This window comes from Solea senegalensis, linkage group LG16, assembly GCF_019176455.1.
Source record: "Solea senegalensis isolate Sse05_10M linkage group LG16, IFAPA_SoseM_1, whole genome shotgun sequence".
Classification (NCBI taxonomy): Eukaryota; Metazoa; Chordata; class Actinopteri; order Pleuronectiformes; family Soleidae; genus Solea; species Solea senegalensis.
This window is the reverse complement of record NC_058036.1, coordinates 589,317-611,903: the sequence shown is the minus strand read 5'-3', so window position 1 is coordinate 611,903 and position 22,587 is coordinate 589,317. Positions and strand designations below refer to the sequence as shown.

Below are 22,587 nucleotides of genomic sequence, written 5' to 3'. Positions count from 1 at the left end.
TTTGGACTCCATTAATGTGACTCAGTTAAAATGGTGGTTAGGAAAATAGTTCATGGGTTAGGTTTGAGTTGCTGTGGTTTATATGACACACACACTCAATGTGTTTCAAGTTGAAAGCAGCAGTGGATCATATTTATGACTTGTTATGTTAATGTTAACCATAGATTGTTTGGTCCATAAAATGTCGATCAGTGTTTGACAAACCTCAAATGTCTGATGTTTTTATTCTGTGGAGCAAAAGAAAGCAGAAAACCTAGTCGAAGCTGAGAAATCACAGAAAAGTAGCTTTAATGTGTCGTCATGTCGATCACTGATGAATCGTGTAATGGTCTCAGCTCGACAGTGAATGTTGGAAAGGCTCGGAAGTCATTGTGTTAAAGAAAAACTTCATTTGTTTATTCAGAATAAACCCAGATATTCCAGTCCATGTCATTATTTTCTCTCTTTCTGCACAAACGTTTTGTGCGGCAGAAACTTTAGCGCGTGACCTCTGACCCCGCTGTTGTCTGTGCAGGAGTTTCACGAGACTCTTCACTCTCTGCTGCTGTGGCTCGCTGGGGCCGAGAAGAAGCTCAGCACTGTCGACGTCAGCGCCGCGTCGACGGCGCCGCGCTCAGTTCTGCTGAGTCACAGAGACGCGCTGACGGTGAGTCAGCAAAAAACTGATCAGTCACAGCAGTAAATGATTGTAAAGTGATTTGACGCGTGTTGTTTTCCTTTGAATGACATTTAGAATGATGAGTGTTCAATTAGGGCAGATGTTTGTGATTAAGCTCTAATTGGAGTTTAAAGAAACCCTTAATCTAAGTTCCATGTGGGATCGTTAATGAGCTTTTTGAATCCATTGTAACAATGCGATTCAGTAGATCACGTGACCCAGAGAAAGTGGAGCGGTTTAATCTTTGATGTTTCGATGTGTATCTTTTAAAATGTGTGTTTTATGGCAGAATGAATGTTTTTAATGCTGAAAAGTGACAGCAAATGAGTTGTTTTAATGTCATACTGAACATGTTGTCTCTGTCGCCCCCTGCCGCCGCCGCAGGAACTGCAGGGCGACCTGCAAAGTCGTCAGCGCCAGGTGTCGTCGCTGCAGGAGATCTCGTCACAGCTCCTGTTGGAGGCGACGTGCGGCGACAGTGTGGAGGCCAAGGAGAGAGTCCACGTGGTTGGCAACAAGCTGTGTCTCCTGCTGAGACAGGTGGACGCGCTGCAGCAGAGAGCGGTGTGTGAGAGTGTAGTCTCCCCTGTCTCCTCCCCGCGCGACTCCCGCTTGACTCCCATGTCTCCGTCTTTGTCCTCGGAGTCTTCGTCCGAGGAGGCTAGGAGAGGAGGCTGCCGCTAAAGCTGCCGCTTTGACGGCCCTGCCGCTTATGTGCCGCCTGCCTCTCCACTGCCCTGCTCTCGGCCAATCCCCTGCGGCCAATTCCACTCCACACCTGCCAGCAATCATGATGATGACGACGACCACACCCACACTTAACTTCATTCCACTAGTGCCGTCGCATACTCTGAGTCCAAACCCTGTTTAGTCTTTGACTGAAGTGTGTTAACCCCTCCCACACCAAAAGCCTGAAAGAAAATCAGTGATCTTAACTCACGGCGACACAGGAGCTGCTGTTCTGCTGCCTCGTGTGGTCACTTTGTGTCACTGAGTCAAATCCAGTAGAAGGACTTCAAACAACACATATGGAGGCAGCAGTGGTTCAAACAACTCCCGTGTGCTGTGATGTTCTCATGACTGATTTTTCTCTACGGCCCTTGGTGTGGGAGACTGAGTGCCATGACATGAAGACATGAGCATTTTGTGATCCCTGTTTTTGTGACAAAACGTCTACACTGTACTTTATTAAACGTTTCTTTCTCTTGCTTCTTCAGAACAAAGACACTTCACAAACAGCACAAAGGTAAAACTGCCACTGTCGCCTGTTTGCTTTCACTCACATGCAGACACTTTGTCTTTAGACTTGTCTGAAAGCGTCCACAACAAGGCCGTCATTCACTTCATCACGTTCCACCTGTCTACACCACAACAACAGGCTGTCAATCACAACGCGCTAACTCACTCCACATTTAGCCAAGCTAAACCCATGCTAGCTGTTAGCATGGCGATTAGCGTTAGCCCGACCCTAGCTACAAGTAAAGCTCCCGACAACAGGAAGTCTTCTTTGACCCTCACCTGACCGTGTCCTCTGTGTCCCCGTGCAGGCAGGAGCAGCGACGGGACTCGTCCTCGCAGCGTCCGTTCCTCCGGCGCGTGCTCCGCGCCGCCTTCCCTCTGCACGTGCTCTTCCTCCTCCTCCTCATCCTCGCGTGTCTCGTGCCGGTGACCGAGGACGACTTCAGCTGCACGACGTCCAACAACTTCGCGCGCTCCTTCTACCCCATGCTGCGCTACACCAACGGGCCCCCGCCCACATGAGCCCTGTTTCAATTTCTATTTATTATTTTTTGGATTTCCGCGACCCTTAATTTAAAAAGAAAAAGCCATATCACTTTTATACATAGTTCAACACTTAGATTTATTTTGTGAGCTCAGTTTTTACAATCAAAAGGTTTAGAGGAAACACTAAGTGACAAATAAACTCGCCATTTTCTATCAATGCAGCTATTTCTTTCTCTGAACTCTGTAAAGCAGTGGTCACCAACGAGGTGCCCGTGGGCGCATTTCACTTCACCTCACTTGCATGTATCCATATGATCACTGAGTAAAATGTCCTTGATATTGTTTATACCAGGGGAGTCAAACTCATTTTTGTTCAGGGGCCACATACAGCACAATTTGATCTCAAGGGGGCCGGACCAGTAAAAATAGTCAAATAATAGCATAATAACCTATGAACAACAAGAACTCCTTTGTTTTTTCTCCTTTGTTTTACAATTACTGAAGGATAATTTTACAAAACATGACATTTCTTGAGAAATAGGTGCAATTTCAACAATATCATCCCTAAATTTACTATTTTCACAGCACACTGGATCTATAAAGGCACAAACAATTAGTCACGGGTATCTGGAGCATTTGACATTACGTTTAGATTAATGCGACATTTTAACAAATTCATCCTGTGGGCCAGATTGCACCCTCTGGCGGGCCAGTTCTGGCCCCCGGGCCGTATGTTTGACACCCCTGGTTTATACAAACTGTGATAATCATTAGGAGTAAGCACTGGAATTAATGTGTATGCAATTGAATGCATAACATTCATCATTTAAATAATAAAAATGAATGTGGTAGCCCTCCATATTATTCTCTACCCTTCAGGTAGCTCTCGGTCTCAAAAAGGTTAGTGACCCCTGCTGTAAAGGAACTACACATTTAGACAATCAATCAGCTATTTAACAACACAGTCAATTATTGATAATGTGTCTTTGACATTTTTACTAAACTGTCCAAGTAACACACACACTATTCCATGTTGAACCTCTAAGGGATAACAGCAATAAAACACAAGTCAATCAATCATTACATTACATTACAACCAAAATCTACTACTGTTTGTTTCACCTCTGCATCCACATTTAGACTCAAGAAAATGTGGATTTTTTTAGTCTTGAAAGAAATTTACATTTCTTTCACAGAAAACTTATGCGCATTCACACTAAAATGGAGTTCTTGAAAGCGTAAAACAGACAATTGAAAACTTGGTTTATACTGTGGATGGTTGTGACTCATCTAGAAGATGAATGAATATGTAGAGGTGAAACACTTGGTGTGTTCTTTGGTTTGGGAAGTTGAACAAAGTTGCAGAAAATGCTAAAAACGACTGCATTTTCATTTACAGAGACTGTGCTTTCAAAAACCCCAGGTCAGTGTGGACATAGCTTTACAAACCACAGTCCACGTTATTCTGGACTCACTGTTGATGTCAATTTAAAAACAACAAATGTAACACTTACCCAGAATTCCCTGTCCTCTTCAGGTGAAGCCCTGCAGGTGGAAAAGCTTGGATTTTTGTTATTACAAATGTACACGACTTTGACGCAACAAAAACAACCAGACAACAGGAATCTGTGTGTAGAGTTTGGATTTATTTTGTCAACACTTATTTATGGGATGTATACATTGTCAACACTGATTGACAATAAACTGCTGTTTACCACCATTTTTGGCTGCTGTGTTTTCACTGGAAAAAGAACAAACAGATTATTTGGATGCATGTATAATCCACAGACATCAGGACACACAGTGAATAATCTCACACTAAAGCGGAATTTACAGCCACACATTTCACAGTAACGCCGCGTTTTAGCCTTTTCTTTTAGCTTTGTCACATCTTTCCATTTCATCGTACTGTCTACAAATACAGTACACTTACACTCAGACCATTAAGCGCAAATAATGTGCCATTAAAACAGAATTTTTTAGAACATGTGGGTTTCCATCTGGCCTTTTGACTTCTGTACTTGCCATTTCCACTAGATGGCACAGTTCCCCCTCCCTCATTAACATACTACATTTTTTTGGTGGCATCATGTCAAATAATCCTTGCATTTAAAAGGGTTCAAATCTGACGCTACTAAAAACAAGGCAATCACAGACGGCACACTTCACGCAACAAGCCTCTGTTCAAGTGCAGACACTCGAGGCCACTTAACGCCAAAGTAACTAATCACCTCAAACTACAATATTTTTTAGAAGGACATTTTTGTCCTTACCGGTACGAGTGTCAATATTTGACACGACACAAAAAGTTATGCTACACAATCATTGACGCAAGTCGGGCTGGAATAACTAAACAACTTAAGTCTACTTTGCATGTAGTATAATAAAAATAGTTCACGGTTTTTGATGCCATCGTGACCAAAACTTTGCATTTCATACGAATAATCGGGTCAGACGTAGGTGCAAAATCACCTCAATTAGTTTAAAGCTTGATTTGGAAAAAGGACTTTTTTGTCCCCAGTGCTACGAATGTGAGATTAGTACCAGCCCTCACGACTTTACGTCCAGTTTTTATGTCATTTGACAGTAAAGTCCGAACCTGAGACACGAGTTTAAAATGGCCGCTGCGATGGTGTAAACTCCGCTTTAGTTTCACCAGAAGATCCGACAAGAGAGAAGATGAGTTTTTTAACAGTCGTTTGGTAAAAAAGGCCTCGACGGCTGCTTCTCCACTTCACCGACACTTTCAAAGTCTTTGTACAAACACAGTAGAAAAGTCGTGGGTGAACACAACAGACGCCACAGTGTGACAGAAAACACCGCCCCCAATCGTGGCGCCTTCAAATGTCCGCGCGGTGGCGACGCGAGTCCGTTTCGACCGCGTCGAGAACGGACATTTTCCAAAAAGTGCAACTAGTTTGCCAAAGATTTAAAGTTGATATTTGGTTTGGAGTCGTTAGCGAAAATCTCCGTCCCACTTGAAGGCACCGTGACGTTGGACCGCGCGCGCCTGTCGTACGCGTCGCCGGCGTGAAAAAAGATACAAATACGACAATATCAAAAAAGATGACACACTTGCCCGACAGAGGTTCAGCGACGTCCTCGAGGACACGGACTGTAGTGCACGTTCACGACACATATCAACACACACACACTAAATACACAACAGGTCAACAACGTTACCTCCAAACACTTGCGCTCTTTAACTCTTATTCTTTGATCTTTGGAGGACGAAAGTCTTGGAAAGTTTCAGTCCGTCCCCGTCAGTCCTCAGACATGGTTTCCGCGGCGACTCGGTCTGATGGACTGTTGTCCCGCGAGTCCAGAGACCACTGCTCCGGATCCATGTAGCTGCGAGCAAAGACGGACACAGACAGACAGACACACAGATAGTCAGTCGTCGTCTCTCTGGACGTCTCGCCACACTCGCGGACATTTCACTTACTCGTTGACATGAGACGCGCTGTCTGACAGAGGCGTGGACAGGAAGGGCAGAGCCTGCAGGAGATCGTCCGCCGGTTTGCGTGGAGGCGCAGCGGTGTGGTCTTCGGGGGCGGTGCTCTGGTCCGAGTCGGGCTGAGACGGAGGAGGGAAGTGGTGCAGGTCCGAGTAAATGTCAGAGACCGGAGACGAGGACGTCTGGCTGCTGCCGCTGGACGTGTTGGCGTCCAGCATCTCCAGCAGGAGGTCGTACACCAGCACCACGTTCTTCCTCTTCATGGTGCAGAGATGGTCCATGCCTTTGTTGCTATAGCGACGACAGACAACACACCGACTCTGACACTTCATGTACACTTGGTTTCAAATGCAGAACTCCACCTGGTTCCGACTCGACAGTGAGGAAACGCGCACACACACCTGACATGGCGGATGTGTGACAGCAGCATGGTCAGGTGACCCAGCCTCAGCGTCTGCTGCTGCGTCGTCAGACCCAGTTTCGAAATGGCCCAGACCAGCGAGTCGATCACAGAGTCGAGCAGACGCAGCAGCTTGCTCCTGCTCTCCAGCTCCTCCGACGTCTGCGGGGAACTCGAACACAGATCTAAACAAACACAGGAGCAGAGACGTCACATGTTCAACACACTTTGAAGTCTTTGTCCACAGAGAAGATCAGTGACTTGAGCCGCCGCTGCCTCGCGTGGTCACTGTGTGTCACCGACGTCAATCTGAACAAAGCGTCACTACAGTATCTCTGTGACCGAGGCGGCAGCGTGTGCCGTCGCATGGACTTTGGTGCAGGACAGTGACATTCCTGTGTGTTGTTAGCACAGTTAGCACGTGCCGCTACATTCGCTCTGTTTTCATTTGTCTTTTTATTGCTTCATCACTCCCTGTTCTTGTTCTGTGGCTGTACAAACCTGGGATCAATAAAGTCTAATCTAATCTAAGGAGGAAACACTAGAGGGCGGTGCAGCGCAGCGGGAGCAGTAAATCACCTCGTGCTCCTTCCGTGACGACAGAACAACAGCTTTGCTTTTGCCAACAGTCGTAAATCTTGACATTCCTTTTCTGCTCGTCTCACTTTTTCACACTCTGTTCCACTTGTTGCACAATTTTTCCTTTCCCACCACAGCTGCAGAGGACGGTCACATGACGCAGAGACGCAGGGACCAGCGATATTGGTGCATTTCACATTGGAACCTTGTAAGCACAGAAAGCCAACATGTGACACAACGAGCAAACGCTAGCGCGAGTGCAGAGGAAGAAAGACTCAGACGTCATGTGCCCAGACAGGTTGTGGTGAAAGGAAAACACTAAAACGACTTGAACTTTGCTCCACACGTGTCGACATGTGTTTGTCTGAGTTTGATGTTAGTTTGGAGACAGACAATGAGATAAAGTCATTCTTCAAAGCTGTGCACTTGTGTTTCCAGGGTGTGTGGGCGCTCTCGATCACGTGACATGATCATGTGACTGCGTGCGAGATGTAAACTCACTGGAGTTGAGGAGGATCATGGCCTTCAGACACACGTACTCTTCCCTCCGAAGCTTCAGCTCACGGAAGCGCGACGTGGCCGCCAGCAGCATGTCGAAGATCTCCATGATCCCCTCCACACACTGGCCCTCCTCCCTGCGTGCGTGCGCGCACACACACACACACACACACACACACAGACACACAAATATGAAATGATAAAGTGCAGCTTGAACGTTCTTTGGCTCTTTTCTCTAAAGTCGTCGTCATCTGTTCCCCTTTGTAATAATTTCATGTTCATGTCAGAACGTCGACAACAATCAAGTCTTTTTGAAATCATTAAAACCACTTTCTTTTCTTTTTTCAGAGACTTTGGTTTGTTTAGTTAGTTTCATCATCACATCCAGGTTTTAGAGAAATAAAGAACATTTTCTGGACCAAAACAACTACACGATGAACGGACGACTCTTGATAATCGATTAGTGGGTTCAAAGCTTTTTTCCTGATCACTTTGTTAAATGTGAAAGATTCTTTTCTTTTTTTTGCTCAGAATAACAAAGTGAATCATTTTGGTTTGTGGACTAAAGACATTTGAGAACACCATCCACATTTGGTTTGCAGATATTCTGAAGACCAAACCATTGTGAAAACAACAACAACAACAACGAGACTTCTGAAGATCCTTCATCAGAATAAAGTGACTTTCTCTTCTGCTTGAACACGTCGTCTCACAGGATCTGGATCCAGTTACCGAGCAAGGTCGGCTGGAGTCTGTGGTGATAGTTCCCGTGGCAGTGAGGGAAACAGAGGTCACACACTGCAGCGTCTGCGTCGTCCTCGTGTCTATTTGATTACAGTATCACTGCTGTTTTTGTGGTTTTCAGCACATTCCATACTAATCAACATTTACTCTTCCTTTAAATCCTAATCCGAAATAAGAAACTTTGACGCCTCTGTTGTTTTATGTGCGGGGGAATTTCTGTTGGATCAAATATCTGTGAGGAAATTCTATTCAATTCACCGAAAAACACCTTCTTAAAAGACTCGCGTCTGACAACCACTCGCTCTCCCGCACCAAAGTCCAGAGTGCTGGTCCTCTGCTGCCTCGTGTGGTCACTTTGTGTCACTGACCTTTGAAGTGAGTGATGGAGGCAGCGGTGGATCAACAACTCCTGTGTGTGATAAAGTCACTGATGTTCTCTGTGGACTTTGGTGTGGGAGAGTGACTTCTTCAGACGTGAACGTGTTCTGGAGACGGCGTGGACTTTGTTCAGAGGCTCAAATCTGTTTGGCAGCCATGTTTTCACCAAAAGAACTCGGACTCTCACTTTAATATCCAGCAGATACTCAAACGCGTGACCTTCCTCTCTCCTCATCATCATCACAAACCACTAATCCCACTCTGTTGTCGTATTCTCGCGCGTGGTTCAGGGTTTGATGAGCTGCAGCAGATTCCTTCTGCAGGCTCCGCCCGCTCACCTGTTGAGTTTGAAGTCAGGAGAGAAGATGAGTTTTCCCGGATGGTCCACGGACCTCCAGATCAGACCCAGCATCAGGATCTCCAGCCAGCAGCACTTGAGCAGGTGGATCTGATCAGAGAGACTGAGCTCTAGAAAACCTGAGGATGGAAAAAACACAATTCACCTGACGTTTTTTTTTGTCACGTGACGTCATATTCGGCGTCCAAGTCGTGATCTTACCGGGAATCTTCTTGGCCCAGCTGATCATGAGGACCAGCTCCTTGTCGGCCAGGTTGGTGAGCGACATCATCATGCTGGTCTCGGTGAACGGCTTCTTCAGATCCTCCATGAGGTAGATGTCGGGAGGCTCCGCCTCCATTATGCGGGAGATGAACTCCTCCGGACCCATGGCGGCGCGGTGGTGCCGGGGCAGCGAGGTGAACGCGGCGAGCGGCGCTTCCACGTGGAGATGCCGCTGAGCTCGAGAGCCCGGCCCCGCCCTGACCAGCTCCCGGGACTGGAGTCCGCCGCCGCGGCGGTGTCGCGGTCCTCGATAGCTGCAGCGCTCGCGTCTCAGACCTGGTGGACGAGGACACGCAGAGAGAGACCGAGTCACGTCTCACAGTTTGGCGTCGCAGTGAAGTTGAACTTTGACCTTTTTCTTCATTAAACGTTAGAGTTGTAAAGCAGTTTAAGTGAAACGCAGATTTTTCTCGCCATGACAGGAAATACATCTGTGAGGTCACTTCCCTTTGACCTGCAGTGACCCAACTCTCACCAGCTGATCCTGGAGTAACAACAAATGTTTGCACACACACACACACAGTGACACAAAGTGACCACACGAGGCAGCAGCGGACCAGCAGAGTCAAACAAACATCATCAAACATTTCCGAGCACATTTTTGATTAAAAATAAAAACAGTCTTACCGCACTTCATCATGCCCACTTCGTAGCACTTGCGTAGACGACAGGCCTGACAGCTTTTACGACGGTTCTTGTCGATAGTGCATTGGTTTGTTGCCGGGCAGATGTAGTCGTTGTGTCCTAACAAACAACGACGCAGGTCATTATTTTTTTTACCCTTCGATATCCACTGATATTCACCGAGTCCTCATGTAAAAGGAAAACAGCCGCTAGCTTCACTCGCAGTCACGCGAGACTAAAACTGTCAAATCTCACGTGATTTCGAAACAGGAAATGACACACATTAAAAGACAGATCTAAGGAATTTTTACGGATCTTCGATGACTACAACTAAACGCTATTTGAACTAAAACTAAAAGCAACTTTTATGCAACTAACCGATAATTAAGCGATAAATAAAACAATGGTCAACAATTTTAAGAAGAATTTAATTAGTTTTTCTGATTTTTCAGCTTCTTAAATGTGAATATTTTCTGTTTTCTTTGCTTAAAACAAAGAAATCATTTAAACAGATTCATTTTTGTTTGTAGACAAAAAACAAGACATTTCGTCACCATTTCACAACATTGTCTGACATTTATGGACCAAACTAGTTTTTCATTCACTGGGAAAATAATCATTAGCTGCAGCTCGCTGACAACTCATGTGACGGAAACAGACGAGGAGAGAGACAGACAGAGGGATAGCGAGACACACAGAGAGAGAGAGAGACAGAGAGACAGACAGGACAGGTACCTTGGATGCTCCTCTTGAAAAAGGCCTTGCAGCCCTCACACGACCACACCCCGTAGTGATACCCTGAGGCGTAGTCGTGGCACACGGCGCAGAAGTGCATGTCGGCTTTAGAACCCGCAGACGAGCACGAGTTCACTGCGTCCACGTCGTCCTCCAGTGTCCTCCCCACCAGCTTGTTACAGCTGATGATGGAGCTGCGAGGACACACACACACACACATATATAAATTAGGTTGTAAAATATGTAAAACTCACTAACATATGTCTCTGTTTCAGTGACACATTTACTTTCTTTTATTCTTCCTTGGTTAAATTAAAGAATCCGTCGCATGTTAAAGGATGAAATGATGGATTTAAATCAACATTTCTCTCAATTCTTTGGACAAAAGAGTGATTTTTTTTTAACCACAAATCACAACATCTGCCAACAACTCCATGAATTTAATACAAAATGATGTACTTTTTTAATGATTGACTACAAGTCTGAAATCATGAAATCAAACACCCTGACGACATCAGAGGAACCGCTCGGTGTCGTACCTGCTCGGGTTGACGCCGTGGGCTTTGGTCTCCAGCCACGCCGGGTGTCCTCCGGGCTCGTTGTAGATGAGAGGCTGAGGACATCGCAGCGTCAGCGAAGGCACGTTGGCGTGGTGACCGTGCGAGGGCCAGAAGGCCGAGGGGCTGATGGGAGCGCACAGGGACGACTGACCCTCGGCGACGGGCGCTCGGCCGTAGCTCAGCACGGGCGGGCCGTAGAAGGTCAGAGGTCCGTGGTTGTACTCGTGGCCTCCGTCCGTGTACGGGGACGGGATGCAGACGGTGTGGTTGTCCATGCCCAGCGGAGGACTGTACACCGAGGGCAGGAGCAGCGGGGAGCTCGGCCTCTCCGACGCTTTACTGGAGTCCACCTCCTGGAGCTGGAGCAGCGGTAACGGGTCAGAATCCAGTCCAGGGGAGGAGGCCATGTCAGGGGGAGCTTGTGTTTGTTGGCAGCGAGGACGTTTCCTCTACTGCATCTCCTCCAGGAGACACGTTCCTGTTCCTGTGGCAGAGCAGGAGAAACCCAGAGCTCAGTCACAACAAACGACCAGTTAGCACCGCCTGGAGCTAACTAGCTAGTTAAAGCTGCTTTTAGCAACGTCACATTTCAACAAACTTCCTGAAAAAAAAAAAAAAGATCAAATGTGAGCAGGATGAGCAAAAATAAAGCCATGTTTCACGTCTTCTCCTAAATGCTGATGGCTAAATTTATGCTAACTTCTCGATGCCAAAATGATATTAACATTTGGACAGTTTTTTTCTGACAAACAAACAAACAAAAACAATCTTCAAAGTCCAAACATCAAAACATTTGATCATGATACCTTAAAGCTCTGGTCAGTGATCTTTTGGCTAACTTTTTGGCGTTGATGCTAAATCAGGATAAAATGGTGATAGTTCAGTTCTGGTAAAAGTAAAATAAAACAAAGTAAAAACAGTTTAAAGTCTGGTTCAGGTTCAGGTTTTTTTTGCTGCTAAATCTCAATCAGGACACCTTACAGCAGCTGTCAGCCATGTCCTCTTTAGGCTAACTTTAGGCTAACTTCCTGTGAAGTGAGTGAATAAAGAGCAGTTTTTTCTAGCAATAAACTTCACATCGTGTAAGAATTCTAAATACAGCTAAATCTTGATTGTGAGATGTCCTCTGATGGCTAACTTTGTGGCTAGCGCCTTGATGTCAAATCAAGATAAAATCAGGATCGTTTTTTCTGGGAAAGACAAAGAAAATGAACAATCAAAACTGCGGAAATTGACATCACTATTCACGTCAGTCAGTTTCTTGCCGTTTGGTAATTGTGTCTACACAGTTTCAGAGTGTTCGTCAGAACTCAGCTGTTGTGACTCAGTGGGAGTTCACCGTCCACCAAAGCTGCCGCCATCGTTCAAGGACACGAGATAAAACCACAACACGCCGCCACACATTTCTAGGAACTTATTCATTCACGTGTGCTTCTTTGAGGGGAACCACAGTAAAAGGACCAGAGAACCACCACCAACACCACCACCACCACCACCACTCTGGTCTGGTTGAGGTCATGCAAGAACAAACTCACTAATTATCTTTAACGTCACATAAACTTTAACAACATTGTTCACTTTCCTCTTTAAATATTACGACAATATTGTAGAGTTCTAAAACCTCAAAAGTCCAGTGACGTGAGGACAAGTTGGACAAGAGGGACGCACGGCAAACAGCCACGAAGGTCAGTGACACCAGCGATCAATATGTGTGTGTGTGTCGCAAAGGTCGGGTCAATGTGGCCTTTCTCAAAAACAATTCACCCTCACCCTGCGACGTTCCACGTGAACCCGCGCGTACCCGCGACGTAGCGCCGACTCATGCACTTCAAAACAAAGCACGGAATGATTTGATGGTGTTTGAGTGGAGAATCACACGCGTTTGTGACGCTTGTCCGTCGTGTTGACTGTAAAAACATCGCAGCGTTTACTGTAAACTCAGGTCACTCGTCACGATAAAGTGACTTAATACAATAAAACCTGAACAACACGCACAAACAGAGACTCATGAATGAGCTGCAGTAACACGTTTCTAACACTAGGGGCTGCAAACCTTTATTTGCCAATTTAACCACCAATAACACACTGGTTCATTCTCGTGGGAGATGAACGTCTGAATTTTCACAGGAACGCCCCACTCAAGCGTGGATTTATTTTTACCATTAGTAACTCATGTTTTATTTGTTTTCGCTAACAATGGCTAACAACAGCTAGCCCGAGATACGTTTGCGTACGAGTTTCTTGGCCAAATATGAACTACAAGCTCATATTCAGCAAATGCCCCTCCCCCCCAAAGAAACCCAATATAACAACTTTTAACCTCAACTAGTACAAATTGGAGTTTTTTTTATGTCAGTACGACAAACGTGCTCGGACGAGTTAGCTCATTTACGTAGGGTGAAAATCGCCAAAATGGCAGACTTCCTGTTGCGTTGAGGCCGCGCTTCATGTCGATCTTCCCACCAAGTTTGGGGAAATTCATTTTCACCTTGGGGGGCGCTATAGAGCCATTGAGCTACACACGGGTCCGGGAACTAGGCCAATATCACATTTTTGCCACACCCGACCTCCACGCCAAGTTTCAAGACTTTTTATGCACGTTAACTTCCTGAAAAATGACCGCAAATCCACAGATACAACAATAATCTGAAGGATTACAACAGGCTCCTCGCACAAGTTCGTGCCAGGAGCCGTTTTGGCCCCTTGACATTTGTGGCTCGGGCCCTAAATATTGGGATGGTAATTTGGCTGACTGATTTGGAGAGAACATGTAAATTCAAATACATAAGATTTATTTCTATAAAAAGACAAATCGTTGGTGTTTTCTTGTTTCTGCTGGAAAAGTGCGTCACTTAAAAAAGAAACAAACAAACAAACAAACAAACACACAGAGACTGTGGTGAGTGTTGCTGGCTGACATTTTACACCTGAACTTCTCCTCACGTCTCAAACAATTAAACACTCGCTGCTTAAATGTACTTAATGAATCACAGTCTGTCGCTCTGACATTAAACATCCTCGGAGCCGCGGCGCGAAGCACCGAGAAGACGCCGACAAAACATTCAACTCTTAACATTTAACACTTACTTCTTCTCCTCCCTCTTTCAGGCTCTGCAGCGCTTTGACTTTTTCCAAACGCTGTTTTGTCAGAACGTGTGTGCCGACGTTTGAGCTTTGGACAGACTGGTGCTCGTGGCTGCGTTCCATGGTAAACCAGGCAGGCAACAAAGGGTCAAAGGGCACTGTCTTCATGCCACTTGGTTTGTTAATTCACTTCTTCACTCGCGCACGACAGTAACCTGCAGCAGCCGCCGCCACCGAAACCACTGTCAACGGCTATTTTATTACACTTTCAATGCAAGAAAAAAAAAAGAAATAAAGTCAAACATTTGTCCAGAAATGGTGACATTTATTTTTACTCTATTTGACTTCAAGAAAACACCTTTAATACGTTTTTTTATTATGAAATCATACTTTGCAGTGGAAGGACACGAGGCTGGTGAACGACCTGAGGTTCACTCACACAGGAAACGTACACTCATAAAAACTAAATGGTTAAAAAAAAAGAGACCAATTATTCATTAAATTCAACATAAGTTAGAAAGTAACATGAAACTTTTTATTAATGTAAGTTTGACAACCATTTTCTTTTTACAGTGTAAACTTTATGTAAAATCTAGACAAAATTGTAATTTTGTTGCATAAAAGAATGCATTTTTCACGTCTAATTTAGGTTAAATCACACTGACTCAGATGGTGGCGCTATAACTACAACAATGGTGGCGCTATAACCACGAACGGCTTATAACTACAATGGTGGCGCTATAACTAACTACAACAATGGGGCGCTTATAACTAAGGTGGTGCTATAACCACGTATGCACTATACTACAACAATGGTGGCTTATAACCACGCGACGGCGCTATAACTGCAATGGTGGCGCTTATAACTAACAATGGTGGCTATAATACGACATGGCGCTATACAATGGTGGCGCTTATAACTACAACAATGGTGGCACTATAACTACTACAATGGTGGCTATAACCACACGATGGCAGACAAAATGGTGGCATTATAACCACGCCGGTTGCACTACAACCACATGATGGCAGACAAAATGGTGGCACTATAACTACAACAATGGTGGCGCTACAACCAGGCGATGGCACTATAATTACAACAATGGTGGCGCTATAACTACAACAATGGTGGCACTATAACCACATGATGGCAAACAAAATGGTGGCGCTATAACCACACGATTGCCGCTCCAATGGTTGAGCTACATTAGCAGCCCAGCTTGCAACACTCTTTAGTCCATAGGCGTCTGTGCTGGTGGTGCTATAGCTACACGTTGTAGACTAATTTATTGGCAGAGCTACAACCACCTGATGGTGGCGCTATAACCACCCACTGGTGACTGAGGGTGGAGTTATAAAAAGTGGGACATCAGTGTGACTGTAAGCACTAATGTTCATGTTTCCTGTTAAAGTGTCACTCAGTAATTCTGTGACTTTTTAATTACAATAAAAACGTTAACGACTTCATCCTGATCTGTTTTCTTCGTGTGATTAAAGTCAAACTCGTTCATTTTTTTCCGTCTTATCAAAACCAATCAAGGTCAACTCAAACAACAAAGTCATTAATGTGTTTACAGCAGCAGCATGACAGGTCAAAGGTCTGTGTGACACACACACACACACACACACACACACACTTTACCAAGCAGGTCACATGATCACAAGGTAAATTATGGCTCTAAAACTTTAATAGTCATGTATTTTCATATTATTCAATGCATGGATGAACAATATATGATATAAAGTTTAGTCACGTATGGCAGTATTTGCCACTAGGGGGCGTCGGCATCTTTCCAGTCAAACCCGTGTTACTTTTGAGGAGGTTAACGTTCATAAAAACTCTGCTCACTACATAGCGCCCCCTAAGGTAAAAAAAACGTTTAGTAATGTTACTGAAAAACATCACTGATGATGCAAATTAAGGTACCGACAGAAGGCTCCGCCCATTTCCACTTAGAAAGCTTTTTTTTTTTGTAGTTAATCTGACTAAATCATCATGTAAAGTGATTGTAATGTGATTAGAGCCATTTAAAGAGTTTAAAACAGGAAGGGAAATGATATCAGGAATCTAATTTATTTTGGTAAAGATAATCAACTCCCATGCCTGGATGAATGGATGAATGAACGGATGTATTTCCATGACAGGAAAAGAAAGAGCAAAGTCTGAATGTTTTCACAAAGAGAAAAAGCTTTGTTTGAAATAAAAAGCTTCCTTACGTCTGCAGGAGAGCTTCAGAGACAAAGCTCATGTCAGCAGCAGAGAACATGAAGGAAAATACCAGACAAACATGTTCTGCTTTATAAAAAAAAAAGGATTTGGGCCTCTGGTCCAATCACAGCGCGGCTCAGGGCCAGCAGCACATACCAAAACACAAAGAGCTCCAGCAGAACCATGAGTCGGCCTCTGCTCCTCCATTTTGTCGCCTTTTGTCACCAAAAGACGAGCGAGGAGGAGGAGGAGGAGGAGGACGGAGCTAAGATGAAGAGCAGCGGGAGCTGCTTCCTGTTTCTCATCGACAGCCTGATTACAGAGTCGTGATTTAACGCTCTTTTACCCGTCATGAGATTCTGATCCAGAGAAAACCTTCACATTCAGCCTCTCATTCACAGACTTGTCTTCAGACTTAAAACCATGTCATCAAACCAAACGTGCGTTTGAAAACAGTGTTCATAGTCCGACTAACGTCGCATACATAGTCCGAGTAACGCCGCGTTCATAGTCCGACTAACGGCGCGTTCATAGTCCGACTAACGCCGTCTTCATAGTCCGACTAATGTCTTCTTCGTAGTCCGACTAACGGTGCGTTCATAGTCCGACTAACGGTGCGTTCATAGTCCAACTAACGCCGCCTTCATTGTCCGACCACGTCTTCTTCAGGTCCGACAACGCATTCAGAACTTCCACTAACCGCTTCATAGTCTTCGTAGTCCCACTAACGCATTCATAGTGCGTTCATAGTCCCACTAACGCCGCCTTCAGTCCGACTAATGTCTTCGTAGTCCGACTAACGGTGCGTTCATAGTCCGACTAACGGTGCAAGTCTATAGTCCAACTACCGCCGTTGTCCGACTAATGTCTTTCAGAGTCCTAATTAACGGTGCATTCATAGTCCGACTAACCGCCTTCATAGTCCCCGACTAATATTCTTCGTAGTCCGACTAACGGTGCATTCATAGTCCGACTAACGCGCGCTCATAGTTAGATCCAACGCCTTCATTGTCCCGACTAATGCCTTCTTTCAGTCCATTCAACACCGCCTTCATAGTCCGACTAATGTCGTCTTCATAGTTCGACTAACGCAATCGTCCGACTAACGCCGGCTCATATCCACTAACGCTGTCTTCATAATCCAACTAATGTCGCCTTCATGGTCCCACTAATGTCGCTCTTCATAGTCCCACTAACGCTTTCATAGTCCGATAACGCCGCAGTGTTCATAGTCCGAATTAACGGTAGTATATCATAGTCCGCACTAACGCCTTCATAATCCAACTAATGCGTCTTCCATAATAACGCCGCTCTTCATAGTCCGACGCTTTCATAGTCCGACTAACGCCGTGTTCATAGTCCGACTAACGCTGTCTTCATAATCCAACTAATGTCGTCTTCATGGTCCGACTAATGTCGTCTTCATGGTCCGACTAATGTCGTCTTCATGGTCCGATTAACGCCGTCTTCATAGTCTGACTAAAGCCGTCTTCATATTCCGACTAATGTCTTCTTCATAGTCCGACTAACACCGCGTTCATAGCTCCTCCTCAACGTGGGCGGAGTCATCATAGCAACGGCTGCATGAAACTGTCGTGACGTGGTTTTTTCATGTAAAGCAGTTGTTTTGGGTGAAAGTGAATCATTAGAATCACTGGATTAAAAAGATTTCTTCACAGAATCGAGACCAATCAGGAGAATTTTGAATTATAATTTAAGACAACTTAAGTCTTTTTAACTGATCTACAGCTGGACATTGTTGGCTTTGATTCTCTTCAGGGGCGACACAGAAGCTGCTGGTCTACTGCTGCCTCGTGTGGTCACTTTGTGTAACTAAGCCAAGTCTAAATGAAATATTTAGAATTCACTAAAATAAGACATTTGAAGTTAATGATGGAGGCAGCAGTGGATCAACAACTCCTGTGTGTGTGACGTTAAAATGAGTTCTGATATTTTCTGACCCTATAAATAACATTACATCTATGAATGTAAAGTGTAGATTTTCCTCTTTTTAAACAAAAACAACACGTTCATGTTCATGTGTAAAATTCACTTTTCCCTCCTGAGCCTCGTTTCATGTTTTCACCTCCGTCACCGTTCGCTGTTCTCAGCACAGGCGAGTGTTAGGTTTCAGCCGAGGCCGTGGTTTCTGTTTCACTTTGCCACACACACACACACACACGCACACACACACGGACACACACACACACACACACACACACGCACACACACACACGCACACACGCACACACGCACACGAGTAAGCAATGAAAAAAATAAATGGATTACATGTAAAACAGACGTGTTCCTCCACCCTTCACCAGAACATGACACAAAAGAAATGTTTTAAAAATCTATGTGGACACACATCTACAATGTCTCACGCTTGTTTTCCACTTCCTCTCACTGTGAGACAGACGTTTGTAAACCACTCACTCTCCCACACCAAAGCCCATAGAGAACATCAGTGATTTTAGCTCACAGGGACACAGGAGCTGCTGGTCCTCTGCTGCCTCGTGTGGTCACTTTGTGTCACTGAGGTCAATCTGAACAAAGGCTTTCAAACACTGAATTGACAAAATAACAACATTTGAACTTCGTGACGGCAGCAGTGGATCAACAACTCATGTGTGTGTGACGTTAAAATCACTGATGTTCTCTATGGACTTTGGTGTGGGAGAGTGAGTGATTTACAAACTTCAGTCTGTTTAACTGTGACATAAAGACGTGAACGTGTTCTTAAGATGTCGTAGAATGTTTAATCTGTGTCCCAGCCATGTTCCTGTCACAGGGGGCGCTCTCCTTCTGAATGTCCTGGCAGTGTCTCCGAGTGGGACACGATTTAAAAATAATCTCCATAAAAGTCCTCACAACAGCAGGACGTGGTTGTAAATGTCAGAGCAAATTAAAATTCATCAAACCCACAGAAAAAATATCAAAATCCTTGAGATGTTTCAGGGGTTTCAGAAATCAGTGTGGTCAGAGCTGACCACACTGACCAGGACACTGCAGGACACTGCAGGACACTGCAGGACACTGCAGGACGCTACAGGACACTGCAGGACACTGCAGGACGCTGCAGGACACTGCAGGACACTGCAGGACACGACACTGCAGGACGCTACAGGACACTGCAGGACACTGCAGGGCTACTGCAGGACACTTACAGGCTGCTTACTGCAGGACACTGCTGCAGGACACTGCAGGACACTACAGGACACTGCAGGCAGGAACAGGACACTGCAGGACACTACAGGACACTACAGGACACTGCACTGCAGGACACTACATGCAGGACCTGCAGGACACTACAGGACAGGACACTACAGGACGCTGCAGGACACTACAGGACACGCTACAGGAAGCTGCAGGACACTACAGGACACAGGACTACAGACGCTGCAGGACACTGCAGGACGCTACAGGATACAGGACACGCTGCAGGACACTGCAGGACACTACAGGACGCTACAGGTGCAGGACACTGCAGGACACTGCAGGACGCTACAGGACACTGCAGGACACTACAGGACACTGCAGGACACTGCAGGACGCTGCAGGACACTACAGGACGCTACAGGACGCTGCAGGACGCTGCAGGACACTGCAGGACACGTGTTTACTGTGATCACACACAAAGTGCCTGCTGGAGCACTGAGGCATGAAGCCGCTCCTCTCACTGAAGCCTCGCCGTTTGGTCACAAAACCACTTAAACTTCATGTCCAATAAAAGACATGAGCAGCTGAGCCAAGACGATAAAGATAATCTGGCTACAACAACTTTACTGTCCTCCTCTGTTGTCTTCAGCTGCAGCGTTTAAGTCGCCCTCTTTGTCAGAAACACGGACCTGCTCAGGACCAGTTGTCCACATGGAGACAAAAACCTGGTCGTGGGGACATTTTGTCTGCTTTTTCAGGGTTAAAACCTGGTTTTAGAGTTAGAATTGGGTTAAGGGTTGGACACTTGAGCGGTAAGGTTAAGGTAAGGGGCTGGGTAATACACTGATGTGTCCTCAAGTGTGTGTGTGTGTGTGTTCTTGTGAGTTAAACAATAAGGAGTGAGGACATTTTGTCTGGTGACCTTGAGGACTTTTCACACACACACACACACACACACACACACACACACACACACACACACACACACACACACACTGTGACCTCATGTGAACGAATGAATGACAAAACAGAAAATTAACATTTAAATGATAAAAATGAAGATTTAGTGACCGACAGTAAAACATTTCATTTCTAATAACTGGGAGATTAATACGTATTTATTAGCCAGTGTAGATGATTTTAAATAAATATTGATGATATTGTTCTAACTATTGTTAATAAACACGCTTTATTAACGTGAGCTTTTTAGGGTTCATTTTTGCTTCAAAAACTGAAATAATCTCCATGTTAATCTCACTCACAGGTCGCCACGTCTTGTCTTTTCTCGTCCCTCGCAGCGAGAGAAGACGGAGCAGTGGAGACTAAAGACATAGGACGCTTGGACGGGAATATCTTTTAACAGATATGATTTTAATGTTGTTGTTTTTTGACATTTAACATTTAATTTAACCGACATTTTCCACAACAAATGAAAAATGATTCAGATGTTTTTGTCTCAAATTTCTGTCATTTATAGAAATGTTTATTTTTATTCTATTTTGCAGTTAATTGTCAATTTAATGACTTTAAACATAAAATTTAAACATAAAAGTGGTCACTCCAGGTTTATACACCATAATAACCATCGCAATGATAATGATAATAAGCTTCAGTTATACGGCACGCTTATGAAACTGTGAAATCAAAACTCAGAGAAAAGTGAGATTACATGAATTATATGACAACAATTGAAAAACACAGGTCGCTCCATAATCTGGATTAATTTGTTTAAAACATGAGACCTTTTTTTTCTCCACCGATTAGTGAGCAATAATAATCTGTGTCTATGTAAAAAAAAAAAAAGAATTCATGTATAATTTACCTTAAACATATAAAAACGTCATTTAATCCCGTTAACTCAATAAATATTTACAACATTATCTACAAAATATTTGTTTAAGACATTTTGACATGAAAATCTTCAAATTAACAGATTATATTTTCTTAAATATCAGTACAAAAGTTCACAATGAATGTTTTTAAATCAGAATTAACTGATTTCATCAGGAGCAATAATTAAATAAGCGATAATTATCGTTATCGACTGAGTTGAACTTATTTTTATCTTAATGACATATTTCCCAAACTTTATCAATATTTAATGTTGTGTTCTGTAAATCATTTTGTTAAAATGTGACAATATTTTTAATTTCACGTCAAAACATCGCAAACAAATACATTTCTATTTGTATATTTATTGTAAACTCAACGATAATAACAGGAGAGCTTAGTGTAAGCCCCGCCCCCCCATGGTTCCCCCTTCTGCCCTCGAGCCCCCAAAACCCAGTGAAACGGCTTTGACGTGACGAGCGATTGAAAACACCTGCTGCATCCGCGGGGATTCGAACTTGAAGTCAAACCGACTCAAATGAACCACGTTTACTGAAATGTTACCAAAATAATCACTTATATTCTACTTTAATTTGAAAATACTTAACTTTACAAGGAATTAAAGACATTTAACGATCATTTAAGTTGAATTAATCAAAGATAATCCGCAGCTGTGCAACACCAACAGAAGAAATGAGGAATAACAAACGTTACAATGACATGTTTAAACTGAGATTATCGCGAAGGAAACAGCTGACGTTAAACCGCTGCAGGTGAACGAGTGAAAAAGTGAGTGAGTGAGTGAAAGTAAAGTGATTTTACCTGTGGAATAAAAGCTGCACCTGTCAACACCGACTCCTCTTCCTCTTCTTCCTCCTCTCGTTTCTCGCGGATGAAAAAGTGAAGGATTATAATCGATGATCAGCTGATGAAGAAAAAAACAAAACAAAACAAGCGACGCGGAAAAAAAGTGAAAATGTGAAGAAGAAGAAGAAGAAGAAGAAGAAGCAGCGGCGCGTGTTATTCCTCTGAGTGTCTTCTGTCCACGCGCGTCCTCGATGCCGTTTGTCCTCGTTTTTTCTCTCCGTCAGTGCCAGGTTTACGGTTTGGTGACGCCACAGTGGCCACGCCCCTTTTTTGGACAGCTGCCCGGCTGCGTAAGCACGCACAGCTGGAGGAGGAAGAGGAGGAAGAGGAGGAGAGGAATGTGGATTTAAATATAAAATGATGTTTGTAAACGTGTGTGTGTGTCTTCATATATATAGAACAATAAATATAAAATAGTCATAACATCTAATCTAATCTCATGTAATACACTCTAATCT

The 22,587-nt window shown here is 44.4% G+C and overlaps 2 protein-coding genes across 3 annotated transcripts in view; one reads left to right on the top strand and one right to left on the bottom strand.

Annotated features, from left to right (window-relative positions):
- LOC122783438 (nesprin-2-like) overlaps window positions 1-2,449 on the top strand; it is a 34,781-nt gene extending 32,332 nt beyond the window's left edge. Inside the window, exons 36-39 of the mRNA XM_044048231.1 lie at window positions 515-646; window positions 1,043-1,222; window positions 1,876-1,904; window positions 2,206-2,449. Coding sequence (XP_043904166.1) covers window positions 515-646; window positions 1,043-1,222; window positions 1,876-1,904; window positions 2,206-2,419 — 555 coding nt within the window. The 3' untranslated portion in view covers window positions 2,420-2,449. The remainder of the gene's footprint in view (window positions 1-514; window positions 647-1,042; window positions 1,223-1,875; window positions 1,905-2,205) is intronic.
- A 1,559-nt stretch (window positions 2,450-4,008) lies between these two features.
- esr2b (estrogen receptor 2b) lies at window positions 4,009-22,347 on the bottom strand. Of its 2 annotated transcripts, none has more exons than XM_044048235.1 (10): window positions 22,085-22,347; window positions 10,960-11,464; window positions 10,421-10,614; window positions 9,689-9,805; window positions 8,999-9,337; window positions 8,778-8,916; window positions 7,321-7,454; window positions 6,242-6,425; window positions 5,829-6,131; window positions 4,009-5,734 (listed from the first exon to the last, which is right to left on the bottom strand). In XM_044048235.1, the coding sequence occupies exons 2-10, from the start codon at window positions 11,385-11,387 to the stop codon at window positions 5,647-5,649; spliced, it is 1,926 nt and encodes a 641-aa protein (XP_043904170.1). In that variant the 5' UTR covers window positions 11,388-11,464; window positions 22,085-22,347; the 3' UTR covers window positions 4,009-5,646. The 2 variants fall into 2 exon arrangements, with proteins under 2 accessions (XP_043904170.1, XP_043904171.1); XM_044048236.1 differs by lacking the exon at window positions 22,085-22,347 and adding an exon at window positions 14,068-14,171.
- Between the last annotated feature and the right edge of the window lie 240 nt (window positions 22,348-22,587).